Consider the following 19,638-nt stretch of genomic DNA (forward strand, 5'->3'; position numbering starts at 1 on the left):
GAAATCTTACTTGTGTGCTATTCAGGTAGCTCAGAGATATGACAAGGGCACTCCACCTACCTGTCATGTGTGTCACTGAGGCTGGCTTCATCCAGGGTAAACAGCTCTTTCAGCTCACCAAGCGAGAAATGTCTCTCTACATCCTGCTCTTCATCAACCACACAGCTGCTCAGTGCCTTCTTGTGGCTCTGCCGCTGAAAGATCTTCTCCTCGATGGTTCCAGCCTAGAAGGAGGATGAAACAGGGCTCAGTCATCCCTGTAGATACTAAGGGAGCAGAAAAAGGGGTTAAAGCCATCTGGAAAAGGGCAATGAATGAAAAGTACAAATCCTGAGCTAATATCGGTCTCAGCTGAGATCCATTTTCCTAGTTCTAGGGTCAAGAACCGTGCTGCTTTGCCCATCCAGGCTATTTTCTGCACCAATGGAGGGTGTCAGGGATAGGGCTAAATCCATTTAGGGTAAAAACAGGTTATCTGTAGCAAAGCTTCCTCTACACCAGGCCGAACTCTGATTTATTCAATACCATTTGAGTATTTTTTCAGGTCATATACTAGTAAAAGGATGCAAGGAAGAATGAAATATGGTCCCTATCCTTTAGGTCACTGAACACTTCAACAGACAGACTTACAAACAAATTTGTACAATGACAGAGTCTGTGCATGATACTCAGGGTCCCATAAAGAGAATGGTAGAGGAGTTCAGAAAATTTTGAAAGTAGATTATTTTTGAGCTAACTCAAAAAAAAAGAACTGGACAGTGGTGGTGCATGCTTTTAATCAATCCCAGCACTCAGAGGCAGAGGCAGGTGGATCTCTTGAGTTCGAGGCCAGCCTGGTCTACAGAGCGAGTTCCAGGACAGCCAGGGCTACACAGAGAAGCACTGTCTCAACCCCTCTTCCCCCCCCCCCCCCAAAAAAAAGCTAGAAAGAAAGGACGAAAGAGTAAGATGATCTCCATTAAAGCTTTGAAAGCAAATGAGTAACATATTATAGCCTTAAGAAAAATTAGACGAGGAACGAGATCATTAGAGGTGAAGTCAAACATGGTACTCACAGGATAGCTACTAGATTTGGGAAAGAAATGAAGACCTGTGTCCAAAAACATCAGTAAGCTAGAGATGTAGACAACAATATGCATGATCTGTAGTGGATAATTAACATTATTTACCACTTTTTTTTTTTTTTTTTTTTTTTGTTTTTTGTTTTTGTTTTTCGAGACAGGGTTTCTCTGTGTAGCTTTGCGCCTTTCCTGGTGGATCTCACTCGTAGATTAGGCTAGCCTCGAACTCACAGAGATCCGCCTGCCTCTGCCTCCCGAGTGCTGGGATTAAAGGCGTGCACCACCACCGCCCAGCTATTTACCACTTCTTAGCCCTTTGGGACATGGAGCATGAGAAGATTTTAAAGCAAATCTTTGACACAGTATGAAAGAAAATAGTACCCTATGAAAAGTATGTATTGAGTAGGCATCTGAAGAGCACGGTAAGAAGCATCTGGAGGAAATAGATGGAGAGCAAAGAGGAGGGATGAGGGAGAACAGAAGAATAAAGGACTCAGGGTTAAGTACACAGTATGGTCAGATAGAGGCAGAAGGGCTAAAAAGAGACACTGAGAAATAGTTAAGATGGTCTCAACTCTGACCACCATCACCATCCTTACAGATAGCAGTCGGTAAATATAGCAGGTCTTCTTTTGACCATCACGCCAGACTCGGGCCATAGCTTGTTCATCATTGGCTGGGTTCCAGTCAGGATCAAACATGACCAGCCGGTTAGCACCAATGAGATTAAGACCGCAGCCCCCAGCTTTGCTGCTCAGCATGAAGACAAAATCAGGACTCTGGGAAGGAAAAAAACAAGAAAGGAGGGGGTAGGGTACACACACTTGAACATGAGCTAGGATCCTTCTCAGCTCAGCCAACATGTCTCCCACTCTTTTATACTCACACTGAGGACAAGTTGGTATGCCTACCATTCAGTTTCCCAACCCACAAAGTCAGGTTCCAAGCCAGTCATCATAGATCAGCTTCACCTTATCACACCCACCAGAACACAAAAACAAAAGTAAAGCAATGAAACAGAGCTCCTTTACAGCTTCTCTGTCAACACGTAATTCCCATGCATTGGTGTACTTACCGATGGACTATTGAAGCGCTCCACAACCTTGGCTCGCTTCTTAATGGACATTGTGCCGTCCAGGCGAACATACAAGTACCTGGAGGGATATCCAAAGATCAAGACCCAAGAAGGATGAATTCCTCAAAGCTATGGCTACCAATAAGACTAGTTTACCACCTTGAGACTGCTCATGCATGCATAGTCTGCTGAAGCCTCCCAATGAGAAGGACAGAGAAAGGCCGGAATTAAGATCCGTGCGAGTACTTGAGGGACTAGGATATAAGCTTGTGTAGAGTTGGAGCTAGTGCCATCAGTCATTAGGGAAGAGAATGTCTCAGGAAAGTCATTCATAAACCCACATCTTGATAAACATTGAATAATCAGAAAAACCTAGTTGTCCTAGAAAACCAGTGAGGGAGACACATCCCTTTGCTAGCCTGGTTAGACTCTTCCCTACCTTCGAGCTCGGCACAGCTTTTCAAAGAGATCCAACGTCTGAGTATAATTAGACACCAGCACAACTTTGTCACTGCTGCGGCTTCTAGTCATGGCCAGAATGTAATCCAGGACCAGCATCTTACCTGGAAAAAGTGACTACTATCAGTCCTCACAATTAGTCTTCCCAATGGCCCAGGGTTGTTACACTTGATATCCTGCTTTCAGACAGAATAGTTTCAGGACAGACACAATTTCCTGTCCTCCTATAGTTCCTCCAAGGAGAGGATCTAATGATGGGGAGGGCTCACCTGACAGCTGTGGCTCTACAGCTTTAGAGGTGTAACCAGGTGGGAAGATGTCCAAAGTGCCCTCAAAGCCATCCTCCTCTGTCACACACTTGTCATAGATTAGAGCTGGGTCTGAAAAAAAATCAAAACTATACCAAAATGCTAGTGACTTGCTTTTCTAAAGCTTCCACTTCTGTGCTCAGCCTTTGGATATCTGGCACCTAAGGTAAGCCCTCACTTACAGCTAGACTCTCTTGGGGTCCACCCTCCCAAGTTCCCATAGAGTGTAGCCAGTACAATCTGGAAGCCTAGATGGACACTATCACTCACTACTGTGTTCTCCCAACAAAAAAGGAATCAACACGAGAGGCATTGTTTGCTACTTTTCCTCCTGCCTAATGTTGTACAAGAGGATGTATACATACCAGCATTCACATACATAGTACACCACATTTCAAGCACCAAAGATGGACTGGGCAGAAGACAATGTAGTTTCCAAAGTAAAGGTATAGCTCACAAAAAGTCCACAAGGCAGGAGTCACATCTTATGGAGAGTTAGACCACATGCAGCCTCCATGAGGTCTCTAATGAAGGTCACCAGCCTATCCACAGGACCTTCCTCTCCCTTGTTCACTCACACAGAAGATACTGGGCATGGTCACACTCACGGTTACATAGCTTCTTTAAAGAGGTGATAGAAGACAGGGAAGACACACTCATCTTGCCTTCACGCAATTCTTCTTCAGGCTTAGCCTGTCTCAGAAATCTCTTATATAACTCAGTTTGAAGGGGTGTCAGCCTGAAAATAAAAAGGCAGGTGACTCACCAGAAGAAGTTGGACCACACACACTGCTACCATAAGAGCATCTTGAGATTCAGCCATGCTTCGGAAGCTAAGCTTTTACCTACTCCCTGCACGCTTGTCATACCTACAACAAACCACCTGCTCAATCTTCACCGGCAAATATTTAGAGAGGATATCTGATGTTCTCCGTATCAGGCACCTAGGGAAAATGAGAAAAAGCAAGAGGCTGGTGAAACTGATGTGCTATATACTAGGATAAAAGCTACTACCTAAAGAACCAAAACTCACTGTATTTTATAGTATGTCAGACCTATCATTTCTATGACACATAGACTCATTCCATATATGAGGTTTATTTGTTTGTTTATTTCAGGATCTTAATCGTGGGAACAAAGACCTTCAAAATTGCCTCGCTTAGACTGAAAATTTCTCTTCTTCCTTCCAGCTTGTTGGCTGGTCTTTAAAAGAAAGCTAAGGTCTTGCATTCACCCTGCAGCTGTCAAGCAAAGTGGGTCACAAACTTTGGGGACTTCTTTTTTTTTCTTAATTTTACATATATGAGTGTTCTCCTTGCATGTATATCTATGTACCATGTTTATGCTAGTGCCCTCAAAGGTCAGAAGAGGGCACCAGATGCCCTAGAACTGGAATTATGGACACTACCATGTAGGTGTTGGGAATCCTCTGCAAGAACATGTGTGCAGGGGCTGGAGAGATGGTTCAGCAGTTAAGAGTGCTGGCTGCTCTTCCAGAGGACCTGGGTTCAGCTTCCAGCACCCACATGGCAGCTCACAAGTGTCTCTAACACCAGTTTCAGGGGACCAGATACCCATGGCAAAAACACCAGTGTACATGAAAATTAATTAATCAACAAATAAATTAAGATTTATTTATTTATTATGTATACAGAAGAGGGCACCAGATCTCATTACAGATGGTTGTGAGCCACCACATGGTTGCTGGGAATTGAACTCAGGACCTCTGGAAGAGCAGTTGGTGCTCTTAACCTCTGAGCCATCTCTCCAGCCCCCAACATATGTTCTTAACCACTAAGCCAACTCACCAGTCCCTAAACTATAAGTCTTTATTGGGAGGCTTCTATCTGCATTTGCACAGGTACCAGCTGTCACATGACCCCAGGAGTCATTAATCCCTTATCATTAAACCCTTTTCTCCTGGTCAGACCAGGAAGAATAGAGAGGCATCTTCTGAGTAAACTACCTTGTCAGGCATGATAGCACATGCCTGAATCCCAGCATCTGGGAGGTGGCCTGGGATACATGAGATACTAAAAATAAATAAAGAAAGAAAGAGAGAGAGAGAAAGAAAGAAAGACTGAGAGAGAGAGAGAGAGAGAGAGAGAGAGAGAGAGAGAGAGAGAGAGAAAGAAAGAAAGAAAAGAAAGAAAGAAAGAAAGAAAGAAAGAACCCAGCAGCTTCATGGGACACAGTAACTCCGCCATCTAAAATTGGTAGGAACAGCCGGGCAGTGGTAGCACACGCCTTTAATCCCAGCACTTGGGAGGCAGAGCCAGGCGGATCTCTGTGAGTTCAAGGCCAGCCTGGTCTACAGAGTTCTAGGACAGGCTCCAAAGCTACACAGAGAAACCTTGTCTCGAGGAAAAAAAAAAAAAAAAAAAAAAAAAAAGGAAGATGTAGCCAAGCAGTTGGGAGGAGCAGGACATTCAAAATGTAATTCATCAAGGGCCCATACCAACAAGAGTCCAAAATGTGCTTGCCCCTGGATCATTTGAAACCCACTGAAAGAAAAAGGCCCTCTTGGGCTGGGACCACACAGAGATTCTTCAGCTCTCCACAGAACTAGAGTCTATACATAGAAACCCTGATGCTTTAGGCTAAAAGTAACTGTCAAGAAGGTTCTGAAGTACTAACAAGGATATGTCTTGTTCAGGAAAGCTAACTGCACCGCAGAAGAACTTCTTCAGCAAGTTGATAAGAACAAAACCCGGACACAGGGCTTCCCAAAAGTGGAACTTACCCTGTAAGACTTTGTTATTTATTCAGTGCAATGCATGGCACAGATCCTACCCCTTCCCTCAAACACCAGCCCTTAAAGGCTGCAGACAGACCAAGCCCACAGGTCTGGGCAGTTCTCAAACAGCTCAGAAGGGGCTGGAGAGATGGCTCAGAGGTTGAGAGCACTGACTACTATTCCAGAGGTCCTGAGTTCAATTCCCAGCAACCACATGGTGGCTCACAACCATCTGTAATGAGATCTGGCGCCCTCTTCTGTTTACAGAATAAATAAATAAATCTTAAAAGAAAAAAAAAGTAGGTCAGAAAGTCTCAAATCATTTGGAGAGCAGAGTTGAGGCCATTACCTATTCACGATACCGATGAGCTCCCGCAGACGCTCCTCCCCTAGCTGCCTGTCTACCTCACTGGCAGCTGCGTCTCGACTCTTCAAAATTGGCAACTCAAAATGCTTCTTGAACTCCTGAGCAGTTCCTAAACTCAGGAGAGAATTGAACAATAAGCATGTAAGGGTAGAATGATTCTTCTCACTACTGATAATGACAAGCAAAGCTGAACAAAATACAAGCAATTTTTATTTAGTGAATCAGACAGCAAAGCAGTGAAGAGTTGAGTGGCTAATACAGTCAGATGGCAATGCCCTAATAAGAAACCTTACAGTAATTGTAAATGGACTAAATATAGTCAGATGGCAATGCCCTAATAAGAAACCTTACAGTAACTGTAAATGGACTAAAGTTCCAACAATCAGATAAAGTCACAGGCTGAGGATGTGGCTCAATGGGTAAAAGCACTAGCAGCACAAGCCTGACAACCCAAATTCCATCCCCAGAACCCATAAAAAAATCTAGATATAATGGCACACATCTGTAATCCAGCACTGCTATGGGGAGCTGGGAGGCAGAGAATCTCCTGGAGCTTGAGCGCACAGCAGCAGAAACAACAAAGACCCTGTCATAACAAAGTAGAAGGCAAGAATCAATCCCCCAAAATCATCCTTTGACCTTGATATTCTCTCTCATACACACATACAATAAATTTAAAAAATAAAATAGGTTGGGCATGATGGTACACAGCTTTAACCCCAGCAGAGGCAGGTAGATCTGTTTGACACCATCCTAATAAACATAGGAGACTCTAGGTCAACTAGGGCTATACGGTGAGACTTTGTCTCAAAAAAAAAATAAATAAACATAAGATAAAAGATGCTGGGGGTATGGAGGACAAAGAAATGGCTCAGTAGTTAAGGACACTGGCCACTGAAGACCAAGGTGGCCAGGAGACTCTCCACCTTCAAGAATGCCTGATGAAGGAGCTGGTACTGGTGGTGTCCTTCTCTGTCTGGGGCCTCACCCCTACACCAAATATGCTGACCTAATCAACCAGGCCACATCCTACAACTACTCAGTGCCTGTTCAAGATCATGGGAACATACCCAATGTGCCCAGCCACACACAGGACCCTCAGGGCCAAAGCCTGGAATGTCTAAAGAACCTGCAAATACTCCTGATGATAGAAGAGGCCCCCTTCCCTGTTGCCCCTGTAAAAATGTGGAAAGAAAGAAAGGAAGGAAGGAGGGAGGGAGGGAAGGAGGGAGGGAGGGAGGGAGGGAAGGAAGGAAGGAAGGACTGTGGCTTCCCTTCCACAGAACCCCAGGATTGCCTCTCAACACTCACAAGGTGACTCATAACCATCCTTAACTCTAACCCCAAGAGATCTCATACCCTCTTGTGGTTCCTTGGAAAACAGGCACACATGTGATACATAGATATACATATGCAGGGAAGCACATATAAAAAAAGTAAAAATAGTTTTTTTAAAAAGCTACCAGCCATGTTACACAACTGCCAGTCTATATCACCTTTTTGTTTTGTTTTTGTTTTTCAAGACAGGGTTTCTCTGTGTAGTCTTGGTGCCTGTCCTGGATCTCACTCTGTAGACCAGGCTGGCCTCGAACTCAGAGATCTGCCTGGCTCTGCCTCCCGAGTACTGGGATTAAAGGTGTGCACCACTGCTGCCCAGCACAAATGCCAGTCTAGAAATCAGGAAATTAGCCAGGTGGTGGCAGTGGCAGATCCCTGGAGGTCTCTGGTTCAGTGAAAGACCTTGTCTCAAAAAACTAAGGTGACAGGCAAGAGGGATGGCTCAGCAAGTAAGGCACTTGCTCCAGAGCCTGACAACCCGAGTTCAATTCTTAGGACTAGCATGGTTGAGAACTGTTCTGGCATGCACACACTTACCCCATCTCATACTTAAATAAAAATGTGGCGCTGGAGAGATAGCTCAGGGTTTAAGAGCATATACCATTCTTGAAGGACCCAAATTCGGTTTCCAGCATCCATGTAAGGCAGCTCATACCTGACTATAACTCCAGCTCCAGGGGATCTAACTCTCTCTTCTGAAATACATGGGGAACTATGCTAATGTACACAACACACACACACACACACACACACACACACACACACACACACACACACATACAATTAAAAGTACTAAGTATTTTATATTTGTATTGAAGGCAGTGGTATCACATACCTTCAATCCCAGCACTCTGGAGGCAGGCAGGCAGATTTCTGTGAATTCAAAGCCAGCCTGATCTAAAGAATGAGTACCAGGACAGCTAGGGCAACACAAAAAAACCTTGTCTCAAATAAATGAATGAAAGAATGAATGAAAGAATGAATGAATGAATGAATGAAATACTAAGTATAATGGGCAGAGAGGTACCTCAGCAGTTAAGAGCACTTGTTCCTCTTGCAAAGAACCCTGGGTCAGTTCCCAGAACCCACATGGTGACTAACAACCATCTGTACTCCTCCAATTCCAGGAGATCCGATGCCAAGAGCACCACGCATACACATGGTGGTATATATACATGCATGCAGACAAAACAGTCATATACATAAAAGTCTTGAAAAATACAGTGTAAAATCCTCTTTAAAAAATCATATGAAATTTTAAAAAACTAAGGTAGAGAGCAAAGACACATACCCACAGTACCACATGCTCATACCACATTAACGTGGATCACACATAATTGAATGCACAGGGCTATTTCCAGCTCCAACTGATAGGCGTGCCGTCGCCTACATAGCTTACACTGCCTCTGCAGAAGACAAATGGCCCAAGTGGGTCTTTCTGAGTTGCTCCACAGTCAAAGCCAGCGACAGTTTTGCCTCACCACCCCTTTTTCTCTTTGGAGCTCAGACTGACTTCAAATTCCCTATGTAGCTGAAAATGGTCTTGAACTCCTGATCCTCCTGTCTCCATCTCCCAGGTACTGAGATTATAGGCATCAGCTTGGCTAAGGCTTGGCTACCCGCTGCCAAGAGAAGCCTTTAACAAGAGTGTCTACTGATCCACACCTAATTGGCAATGTCTCCCTGCTCTCCTCAGACGGAGTTACACTCTAAGGACAAAGCAGGCAGGGCTTCTTACCCAAAATGCCTGAATTAACGAAGTGCACTAAGCTGAAATATTCAAGCAAGTCATTTTGGATGGGGGTCCCGGAGATGAGCACCCGCCGGCTGGTATTCAAGCTGTCCAGGGCCTGGTAAGTCTGATTCTCGGAGTTTTTAAGTCTGTGTCCCTGCAAGATAATTAATTCTCACTTAGGATGATTTAATATTCTTCAATGATAAAAGTCTGCAGATAGAAAAGAGTCACAAACATAACAAGTCCTAAGGTTGCAAGAACTAGGTAGGCCAGCATAAGCTTCTTTGCCATTGGCTTGAAGCAAAGTATTAGGCTGACAAGGTAGACCAGTGCTACACCCAAAAGGCAAGGATTCCCTTTGTTCCCTCCAATTTTTCCATTTCCAAACTTCCAGAACCTTACTACTCACCCATCTTTCACAGTCCACGTGGCCATGATACAGACCCATGCTTTCAGGAGTCCTCCTCCTCCCTGCCAGTCCAACCAACACAGAGCTTTCAGAGCCAAGTGCCTCGATGTCTTGTTTGAGCCATGATGCTAAAAGAACTCAGTTGTACTCCACCTTCAGGCAGAGTCTATACAGCTACTAGATCTAAAGAGCTTCCCTTCACAGCTCTTCCCTACCCTATCCCCTCTCTGTAGCTATCCCTAACGCCATTTATTTTCAAGAAGATAGAAAAGGACTCTTTTCCTAAGAGCCACGAAGCTGAGATCAAGCAAACGGCCTTTCTTTTGTTGTTGGTGGTTTTTTGTTTCTTTTTGTTTTCCGAGACAGGGTTTCTCTGTATTAACTGCTCTGGCTGTCCTGGAACTCTATTTGTAGACCAGGCTGGCCTTGAACTCACAGAGATCCACCTGCCTCTGCCTCCCAAGTGCTGGGATTAAAGACATGTGCACTACCACCCTGCACAAAAACAGCCTTTCTAAGTACAGCTTTCCATTTCCATGCTGGGAAAGCCACCAAAACTCAAAAACCACTCACCCACCAGTGAAAGAATGAACAAATTAGACTTGTTCTATTCAGTCTGCCTTTGATGATGGTATTAAACAAAGACTTCTCTAACTCCTACATAATCCATACAACAAATGAACATTATATTCATTTTAGAAATAAAGAAATTGAAGTTCAGAGAAGTAAACAGTCACCCAAAACTCATGCTATACAATTAGCAGAGCTATAACTGAAACCAGGGCTGTCAATTCCAAAGCCACTGAGCTTTATCTCAACTAGACATGAACTTCTTAAAATAGATCCACATATTTGCTTTTTACAATACTTTCAGTGCACAGAATACAGTCATGCACAAAGTACTGATCAGTTAGTATTAGTCAAATGTAAGATAAATGAAGGTTCATCTATGAAAGAATTAAATATAAAATTCTAACTTTCAATGGGCATCCACAATTGGGTTCTTTGAAACTAAGGCTCCCTGTACAAAAGGCCTCAGAATCCTATGGGCCTGGCACATAATAATGAAATCCACTGAACGAACACTTGAGTCTCTACTGGACCAGTCACTGAGGCTCCAGACAGCTCCTATCATTACCATCAATTTTTTTTTTTTTTTTTAAACAGCTTCTGAGCTAGGTATGGTGGCCCATGCTTACAACCCCAGCATTCAGGAGGCCAAGGCAACAGGACTGCCAAGTAGGAGTCTAGCCTGGGCTACATAGTTCTATGCCAACCTGGATTAGAATGAGATCCTATCTATGGAAAATTAAATAAATCTAAATGTTCCCAGAGAACAAGAGCTTCAGCTTGCTTTCTCTAGTATAGCCCCTTGACTAAGACCAGGCTCTGAACAGTCACCCTACATGGTGACAAAATAGATACCAGGCCCTGAGCACAAGATAGTCACACATACTCTACCTTAGCCTGCTATGTACTTCACCTGTATTAGGGAGGGACTGCCCATCAGGGTTATCAGGAAACTCACCAGATTATCAATAACAGACTTTTTATAAAGATAAAAGGCCAACTGGTAAATAGCTTACAACCAGCAAGCATGGTCTCCAAAAGTAGCTTTCTATCTGTTTCCTCCCTAAATCCATACACTCTTCTCCCACCCCCAATCTCTCTATCTGCCTGTCTGTTTCTTTCTCTGCCAATAGCACTCAGTATTCCCAGGCAATCTCCCATCCAAGTACTAATCAGGCACAACCCTGCTTAGCTCCAGAAATCACACCAGATCAGGAGCAATCAGAACAGTGGAGCAATCAGAACAGTAAGACCAAAATCCTACCTCCTTGAGCTCTCTAAGAGAGAAGCTAATCTGAAGTCAGAGCATGGTAACCACTTAACACACAGGACCATCTCTCAACTATTCTCCACAATAGCCCCAGAATATGCCAAGTGATCTTATGCTTTCCAAGAAATGAAAATATGCTAGAGCAGTCTCAGGGTAGCCACAAATTTTTTTTACAGTGAGACTCACCAGCCTCACTGCTTTCTAGCATCTCTATCACCATGCATATGTACTAATAAGAAGTTTACAGTTAGCCTGTCTTGGGGGGGGGGGGGGGGGGGGGGGGGGGGGGGGAGACGGGATGGGACGGGACGACAACGACACAGGAACTGGAGAGATGACTCAGTGGTTAGGAGTGCTTGTTGCTTTTCAGAGGATTCAGGTGCTTTACCCAGCACCCACATAGCAGCTCACAACAGCCCCTAACAGTTTACGGGAATCTGACAACTTCTGACCTCCACAGCCTCCTGCACACGTGGTACACACACATGCACTCAAGCATATACACAAATATAAATACAAAAACAAAACCCTATGTAGAATGCCCACACTAGGGCTTTACTTTACTTTTGTTTTTTAAACAGTTCTTTTTGTAGCCTATGTTGACATGAACTTTTTTTTTTTTTTGAGACAGGGTTTCTCTGTGTAGTAGCTCTGGCTTTCTTGGAACTTGCGTTGTAGACCACGATGGCCTCAAACTCAGAGATCCACCTGCCTCTGCCTCCTACGTGCTGGGATTAAAGGCGTGCACCACCACGGCCTGGCTTTTTTTTTTTTTTTTTTTAATAGTTTATGTGCATTGGTGTTTTGCCCGAATGTTTGTCCATATGAGGGCATCAGATCCCCTGGAACTATAGTTGCAGGGCTGCCATGTGGATGTTGGGAACTGAACCCAGGTCTTCTAGAAGAACAGCCAGTGCTCTTAACTGCTGAGACATCTCTCTAGCCCCTGAACTTTTTAAAATATATTTTTCATTAATGTGTATGTGTGTCTGCATGAGTTCATCTGTATGTGTGTGCAGGTGCCTGAGGAAGTCAAAAAGTGTTAGGTACTGTGGTACTGGAATCACATGTGTAGTTGGGAGCCACCTCATGTGGGTGTTGAGAACCAAACCCATAACATCTTTAAGATCAATCAATGTCTTAGTCATTATTCTATTGTTATGAAAAGACATCATGACCAAATTAGCACTTTTTTTAATATTTATTTTTTCTTATGTGCATTGGTGTTTTGCCTGTATGTATGTCTATTATGAGGGGAAGGTGTCGGATCCTCTGGAACTGCAATTACATGCAGTTGTGAGCTGCCATGTGGGTGCTGGGAATTGAACTCAGGACCTCTGGAAGAGCAGCCAGTTCTCTTAACCACTGAGCCATCTCTCCAGCCCCCAAATTAACTCTTACAAAAGCAAGTATTTACTAGCATCTTGCTTACAGTTTCAAAGGGTTAGTTCATTATCAACATGGAGGCACTGGAGGAGTAGCTGAGAGCTATATCCTGATCTGTAGGCAAAGAGAAAGACTGGGCCAGGTGTGGGCTTTTGAAACATCAAAGTCCACACCCCCAGCGACACACTTCCTCCAACATGGTCATACGTCCTAATCCTTCTAAATCCTTTCAAACAGCTCTACTCCCTGGTGACTATGCATTCAGACGAGCCTTCGAGGGCCACTCTTATACCACGCCCATCAGTAAGCAGGCTCAGTTGTTGAACCATCTCTCTAGCCCTTGGCATGACTCTTGACCCTCCTCCTCAGCCCTTGAGTTTCTAGAATTATAGGCTTTTGCCACCATACCTATAACACACCAGATTTTCTTATCTAAGCCATCTTTACCAAGGCTTAGGAGATATCAAACACTGGGATAAGAGCTTCCCCAATCAATTTACTGAGTCTCCACAATAATCATATGAGGGAGCTATGTATGATCATCCTATTTTCCAGATGCAGAAACAGATAGTCATATGGTTAAGTAACTTAAGTATAAGTCACACTACTGTCAGGTGGCAGAGCAGGACCTGGTATCTATAAAACCTGTTCCCACTGGGTGGTGGTGGCACACCCCTTTAATCCCAGCACTGGGGAGGCAGAGCCAGGTAGATCTCTGTGAGTTTGAGGCCAGCCTAGTATACAGAGCGAGATCCAGGACAGTCACCAAAACTAAACAGGGAAACTCTGTCTCAAAACAAACAAACAAAAAAACACCTGTTCCCTTAAACACTGTGACATGTCTCACTACACATGTAAATGCCTCCCAATCTTCAAAGTCCTTCTTTGGTCTAAGATTACTATTTAGAGGGGAAAAATACCAATTGACCCCAGTACCTAAACTCTCCTCAGAGTTGTTTGTTTGTTTGCTTGAGATAGGATCTCACTCACTAGCCTGGCTGGCCTAGAACTCACTACAGTAGACCAAGCCACAAACTCAGATATCCACCTGTGTGCCTCCTGAGTGCTGGAATTAAAGTGTGTGCCATCATGCTCAGCTCTCCCCAATTTTATGCACTGTTTCATCCCTCTTTTGGCAAACTGGTGTCACAGGCTCTCCCACTCACTTGTCCCCTCCAGTGTGGCATTCTCTGTTCTTCCAATTTCCCAATGACTAGTGTAGTCCTGGGATAGTAATGCTTTGAAGACTCTGACATCCCGATCTTCTACCACCCAGACACAAAATGTTCAGTACCTCATCACATATGACCAGTCCAACATTTCCTTTTTGAAGGACTCCAACATGAAGGCGGAAAGTCTCATAGGAAATGATGAGGATAGGAGAAGGCACTCGAGCTCCACGCTGGTTCATGAATCCTTCTACAACAGAAAGGTGTCAGAGAACAAGTCAGAAGATCTTAAAGAAAAATAGTCTGACAGTTGTATGTATAACATAGCCTAGAAAGAATTGTGCTGGGTTTTCAATGGCAATTTTCCCACTTGTCCCCACATTGCCATCAACACTGGCCACAAGCGAACACACAAAGTAAAAAACCTGGGTGGAAAAGTATAGCCTCATTTGTTAAAGCTTCATACCCAGTTTCCGGTCTATTTCATCCTTAGAGCCTCCGTCGATGGCCAGAGGTTGGATCCTCCCTCCAAGCCATTTTCCAACCTCATTGTACCAGTTCTTCACCAAGCTGGAAGGTGACACTACCACTGCTTTTTCAATTTCTGGCTTGCATTCTGGGCTCTGGCGTAAAAGTGTCCACATCAATGTGATGCACTGTAGTGTCTTTCCCAGGCCCATCTCATCAGCCATGATGCAGCCATGGCTTCCAGGGATTCGACGACTCGTGACACACTCCCATAAGAACTTCACTCCCTAATGAATAATACCATTTAGTCCACTCTGACACCTACTTAGTCCCTAGCCACCCATCCTTCCCCTGACCCTCATTTACCTCTCTTTGATGAGGTCGCAACACCTTACTGAGAATAGGATCAACAACCACGTGGACAGGGAGTTTTTCCCTGAGAAAACATAGCAGAAAAAAATAAATGTTGCTCAGACTCAGGAAGTGGTATCCTGTGGACCCAGAAGGTTTTACACCTTCTCCCCCAGGGAATAAACCAGAGTGAGGCCCTGCTTTAGGACTCAGGAAATTCAGAAAGGGTGAGACTCCTGTCCTCACCTCATCACTTGCCCCTCCAAATGAGCATGGCAGAAGGCAGTGAGGAACCCCCACAACCTGAACACAACCACAGACAGTCTCCTTCCCGACCACTTGCTCTGGATATGGTATAGCTGTCATGACAGCTCTGGCAACCTATGACAATTCCGGGGGTGGGGGGATATATATCAAAACCAAACACCCTCCATCCTTCTAGGCACATACACTTATAGTGGACTAGAACTACTCAAAAAATATCAATGTGCATACTTGTCAAGCTTCAGCTGGTCGTGGACGCTCAGTGGGGGAGGCTCATACAGAACCAAGGCACCTTCTTCCAGAGGGTCATGGAGGGCACGACGAACTCCAGCCCTTTTCAGGCCCAATGCTCGAGAGCCCAGAGGACCTAGAAATCAGCAGTCAACCTGTGAGCTAACCCTCTAAAATCAGGAACTCCAGCAAGCCCAACTTAAATGCCCATCCCTCATGTAACCTTTCTGAATCACTAGGACTTCTTTCCCAGAACTCCTTCAAACCATTTGTGAATCTATTGGACCATTATCTCTTCAGCCTTGAAGCATTTTTCCTATTTTATTTCTCCCATTCAACTACAAACTTCTGGAGGGCTTTATCAAGCTCATCTCAAGTCAATTGTAGCAAGGTATAAAACAGAGCCAGGCGGTGGTGGCGCACACCTTTAAACCCAGCACTCGGGAGGCAGAGCCAGGTGGCTCTCCGTGAGTTCAAGGCCAGCCTGGGCTACCAAGTGAGTTCCAGGAAAGGTGCAAAGCTACACAGAGAAACCCTGTCTGGAGGGAAAACAAAAAACAAAAGAAGAAAAACAAAAAACAAAAAACACTCAACAGAGGCCTTTCATAAGTGAGGACTTGAAATCTGGCTGCTTCCTTCCCTAATCCCAGGTCAGGCACAATGCAATGTCCTAAACAAGACGAAGGAAAACCGTGGATATTAAACCTCCTCCACCATCAGCCTTATAAAGGAACTAACACTGAACATGCTTGAACTACATGAAAGCAGTATCATTAGCTACCAGGCCCACCAAAAGCTTTTGAGCAGGCATGCCCCAAGAAGGTGTAAGACAATTAGTCTTGGCAGTCCCTGCTAAATGCCGGATAGCCTTCACACAGGCCTCAGAGGATCATGTCAAACACATCCACCCATGGACTGACATCTTTAATTCCCAGGTTAGCACATAAGTCTTCAATCTATTCAGGCACACTGACACAAATGACTAAAAAAAAAAAAAAACTGAAAAGATTTGCCAGGCATGGTGGTGTACACTTGTAATCCCATCATTTAGGATCCTGAGGCAGGAGAACTGCTGTGACTCTGAGGCCTGTCTGGATTATATAACAAAAGCCTGCATCAAAACAAACAGATGATGGAGATGTCTAAGCAATTAAGAACATGCATTGCTCTTCCAAAGAATCTGGGTGTGATTCCCAGCATCTTTGTCAGGCAAGCCACAACACATGCTAGGATCCAATGCCTCTGACCTCCTCAAGTGGCCAGATGAACACACACACACACACACACACACACACACACACACACACACACACACGGCATATACTTACACAGACACATATATATAATTAAAAATAAAATAAGCCGGGCAGTGGTGGCTCACGCCTGTAATCCCAGCACTCGGGAGGCAGAGGTAGGTGGATCTCTGTGAGTTCGAGGCCAGCCTGGTCTACAAAGTGAGTTCCAGGACAGCCTCCAAAGCTACAGAGAAACCCTGTCTCGAAAAACCAAAAAAAAATAAATAAATAAAATAAACTACCAGGCATAGTAGCACACGTACTTAGGAGGCAGAGGCAGGAAGACCTCTGTAAGTTCAAAGCCAGTTTGCCTAGTCTATAAAGCAAGTTTCAGGCCACCCAGGATTACACAGTGAGACCCTGTCTCAAACAAAACACAAAATAAACTTAAAAAAAAAAAAAAAGAAAGAAAGAAAATCAATACAGTCTCCATTTTACCTTGATAGTTTGGAATGGGGACCTTGAAAGGCTTTGACAAAATGCTTCGAATAAATGCTTCCTAAAAAGAAAAAGAAAAACAGAAATTCAGGACTGATGAAGATTTTATAGACCAATAAATAATCTAACAAGTTCTACTTCAGGTGTTTTTATTTTTAAGAAAATTTTTTCATTCATTTTACACACCAATCAGATTCCCCCTCTTCCCTCATCCTGCCTCCCCCGCCCCCCCCCCCCCCCGAAACCCACCTTCCACTCCCCACCCTCACAAGAAAGGAAGGCCTCCCATGGGGAGGCACATCCAGTAGAGGCAAGTCCAAGCCCTTCTCCCTGCCTCAAGGCTGCTCGAGGTGTCCCATCATAGGTAGTGGGCTCCAAAAAGCCCCTTCATACACCAGGGAAGATTCTGATTCTACCGCCAGGGGGACCCCCAAGCAGATCAAGCTTCTCAACTGTATTACCATGCGGAGGGCCTAGTCCAGTCCCATGCAGGCTCCACAGCCATTGATCCAACTTTCATGAGTTCCCACTAGTTTGGTTTGGTCATCTCTGCAGGTTTCCCCATCATGATCCTGATGCACTTGCTCATAGAATCCCTCTCTCCTACTGGACTCCTGGAGCTCTGCCTGGTGTTTGGCTGTGGATCTCTGCATCTGCCTCCATCATTGGAGAAAAGCTCTGTGATGACAGGGTATTCACCGATCTGATCACTGGGGTAAACCAGTTCAGTTCAGGCACCCTCTCCACTCTTTCTAGTCTAAGCTGGGGTCATCCTTGGGGATTCCTGGCAACTTCCCTAGCACCGGGTTTCTCCCGATCCCTATATCTCCCTCCATCATGGTATCTCTCTCATTGCTTTCCTACTCCATCCCTGTTCCAACTCGACCATCCCATTCCCTTATGTTCCCATCCTCCATCCCCTTCCCTTCGATTGCCCACCCATTCACTTCAGGATTTTTTAAATTAATTCATTCATTTTTTTATGTGTATGGGTGTTTTGTCACTCTATCAGCAACCTAACCACCAGGCACACACACAAAAAAAATTATTGCTGTATCAGTTCTGCCAACTATTTAATTTTTATAAATCCATATCAGCTTCCTTGAAAATTAAACAGCCCAAAGATTAGAAGTAATATAAGCAGTAGCCATCAGTAAAATATAAAATGACAATGATGGCTAATAAGAGCTAAGTCCCTTTCACTATTGTTGGTTAAGCAGCGGCACTCATGGCTGGCTGCCGCCTGCGGTGGCCATGCCGACGGAGAAGAGTACTGGATGTATCCATGACCGAAGAGTCACGAGCCACGAGCCACGGTTCCTTTCTAGAGCTTTATTGGGAGAGAGAGAGAGGGAGAGGGAGGGAGGGAGGGAGGGAGGGAGGGAGGGGGAGGGGGAGAGAGAGAGAGAGAGAGAAGGAGCGCGCTAAGGAGGGAGAATACAGAAGGAGAGGCAATACGGAAAGACAGAACACAGAACACGACCACTTTTTAGGCTGGGACGCCGTTGCAGGCTGGTGATGTAATTAAGAACATAATACTTACAACTATGTCAAAATTGGGAGGCAAGGCTAAGACAGTCTATGTATTCCAACTAGGTTGGCCTCAAACTTTCAATTCTCCTGCCTCAACTGAGAGTATAGGCATGTACTATCACGTCTCGTTTCCTCCTATTATGATTTAATCCTCACTAAGAGCCCTATAAAGTCTACAATTTGCTGTTATTCCAGACAAGCACAGAGATACAAACCTATAGTCCTAGTACCTAGGAGACTGATCAAGGAGAATGCTGAGGTTGAAGATAGCCCAGGTAAAACCTTGTCCCAAAAAGAAAACTTAGCCTGGTGTGGTAGCTCATACTTGTTACCCAGAATTTGAGAGGTAGAAACAGGAGGATCAGGAGCTCAAGGTTATCCTTAGTTATACAAGTTTTGAGACCAGCCTGGGCTACATGAGACCATGTTTCAACAAGGGGAAAAGGTGCCTGGAGAAACAGCTCAACAGTTAAGAGTAACTCCTGCTTTTCCAGGACTCAAGTTCAGTTTGGGAAGGTTTACAACTACCTGTAACTCCAGCTCCATAAGATCCAACGCCCTCATCCAGCCTCTGACAGCACCCCCATACACATGGCAGACATTCGCATTCACATACTCTGTCTGTCTGTCTCTCACAGAGAGAGAGAGAGAGAGAGAGAGAGAGAGAGAGAGCGCAAGCGCTGCTTGCTGTCACACCAATGAACTGAGTTGGCTCTCAGGATTCACAGTGAGAGAACAAATTCCCACAAGCTGTCCTCTGACTTCCATAAATGCCAAAGCACACACCACCTCCACTCACACAATACATACACATCTATGACAGATGGAGAACATTCCTGATTCTATGAACTCTACTTGTGACCTCTTACTAACTTTTCACTTACGGCCATGCATATCACCCCAAAGCCATGGGTGCTTCCTGCCACGGAAAGGTCCAAGACAGGTAACAACATGGAAAGGACATAAGGAGAGAGTAAGCTCAAGTTGGTCATGATAGCACAAATGCCAGCACTCAGGAGGCAGAGGCAGGCAGATCTCTGTGAGTTCGAGGCCAGCCTGGGCTACAAATTGAGTTCCAGGACAGCCAGAGCTACAGACAAAAACAAAAACCAAGAAAGGATAGGCTCATCAACAAAAACAGCAATTAAGATAAAGGTGCAGAAAGCAGATACAT

General features: G+C 44.7%; 1 protein-coding gene across 3 annotated transcripts in view; it reads right to left on the bottom strand.

Annotated features, from left to right (window-relative positions):
• Positions 1-19,638, bottom strand: part of Rad54l (RAD54 like) — a 36,351-nt gene that overhangs the window by 458 nt on the left and 16,255 nt on the right. For all 3 annotated transcript variants that reach the window (XM_036177984.1, XM_036177983.1, XM_036177982.1), the window contains 14 exons: positions 16,932-16,992; positions 15,199-15,334; positions 14,719-14,788; positions 14,351-14,639; positions 14,010-14,134; positions 9,084-9,234; positions 5,990-6,116; positions 3,773-3,847; positions 3,512-3,642; positions 2,865-2,975; positions 2,576-2,699; positions 2,137-2,215; positions 1,661-1,840; positions 61-224 (listed from right to left, as the gene is read on the bottom strand). In XM_036177984.1, coding sequence (XP_036033877.1) covers positions 61-224; positions 1,661-1,840; positions 2,137-2,215; positions 2,576-2,699; positions 2,865-2,975; positions 3,512-3,642; positions 3,773-3,847; positions 5,990-6,116; positions 9,084-9,234; positions 14,010-14,134; positions 14,351-14,639; positions 14,719-14,788; positions 15,199-15,334; positions 16,932-16,992 — 1,823 coding nt within the window. The remainder of the gene's footprint in view (positions 1-60; positions 225-1,660; positions 1,841-2,136; positions 2,216-2,575; positions 2,700-2,864; positions 2,976-3,511; positions 3,643-3,772; positions 3,848-5,989; positions 6,117-9,083; positions 9,235-14,009; positions 14,135-14,350; positions 14,640-14,718; positions 14,789-15,198; positions 15,335-16,931; positions 16,993-19,638) is intronic.

This window comes from Onychomys torridus, chromosome 2 (genome assembly GCF_903995425.1).
Source record: "Onychomys torridus chromosome 2, mOncTor1.1, whole genome shotgun sequence".
Classification (NCBI taxonomy): Eukaryota; Metazoa; Chordata; class Mammalia; order Rodentia; family Cricetidae; genus Onychomys; species Onychomys torridus.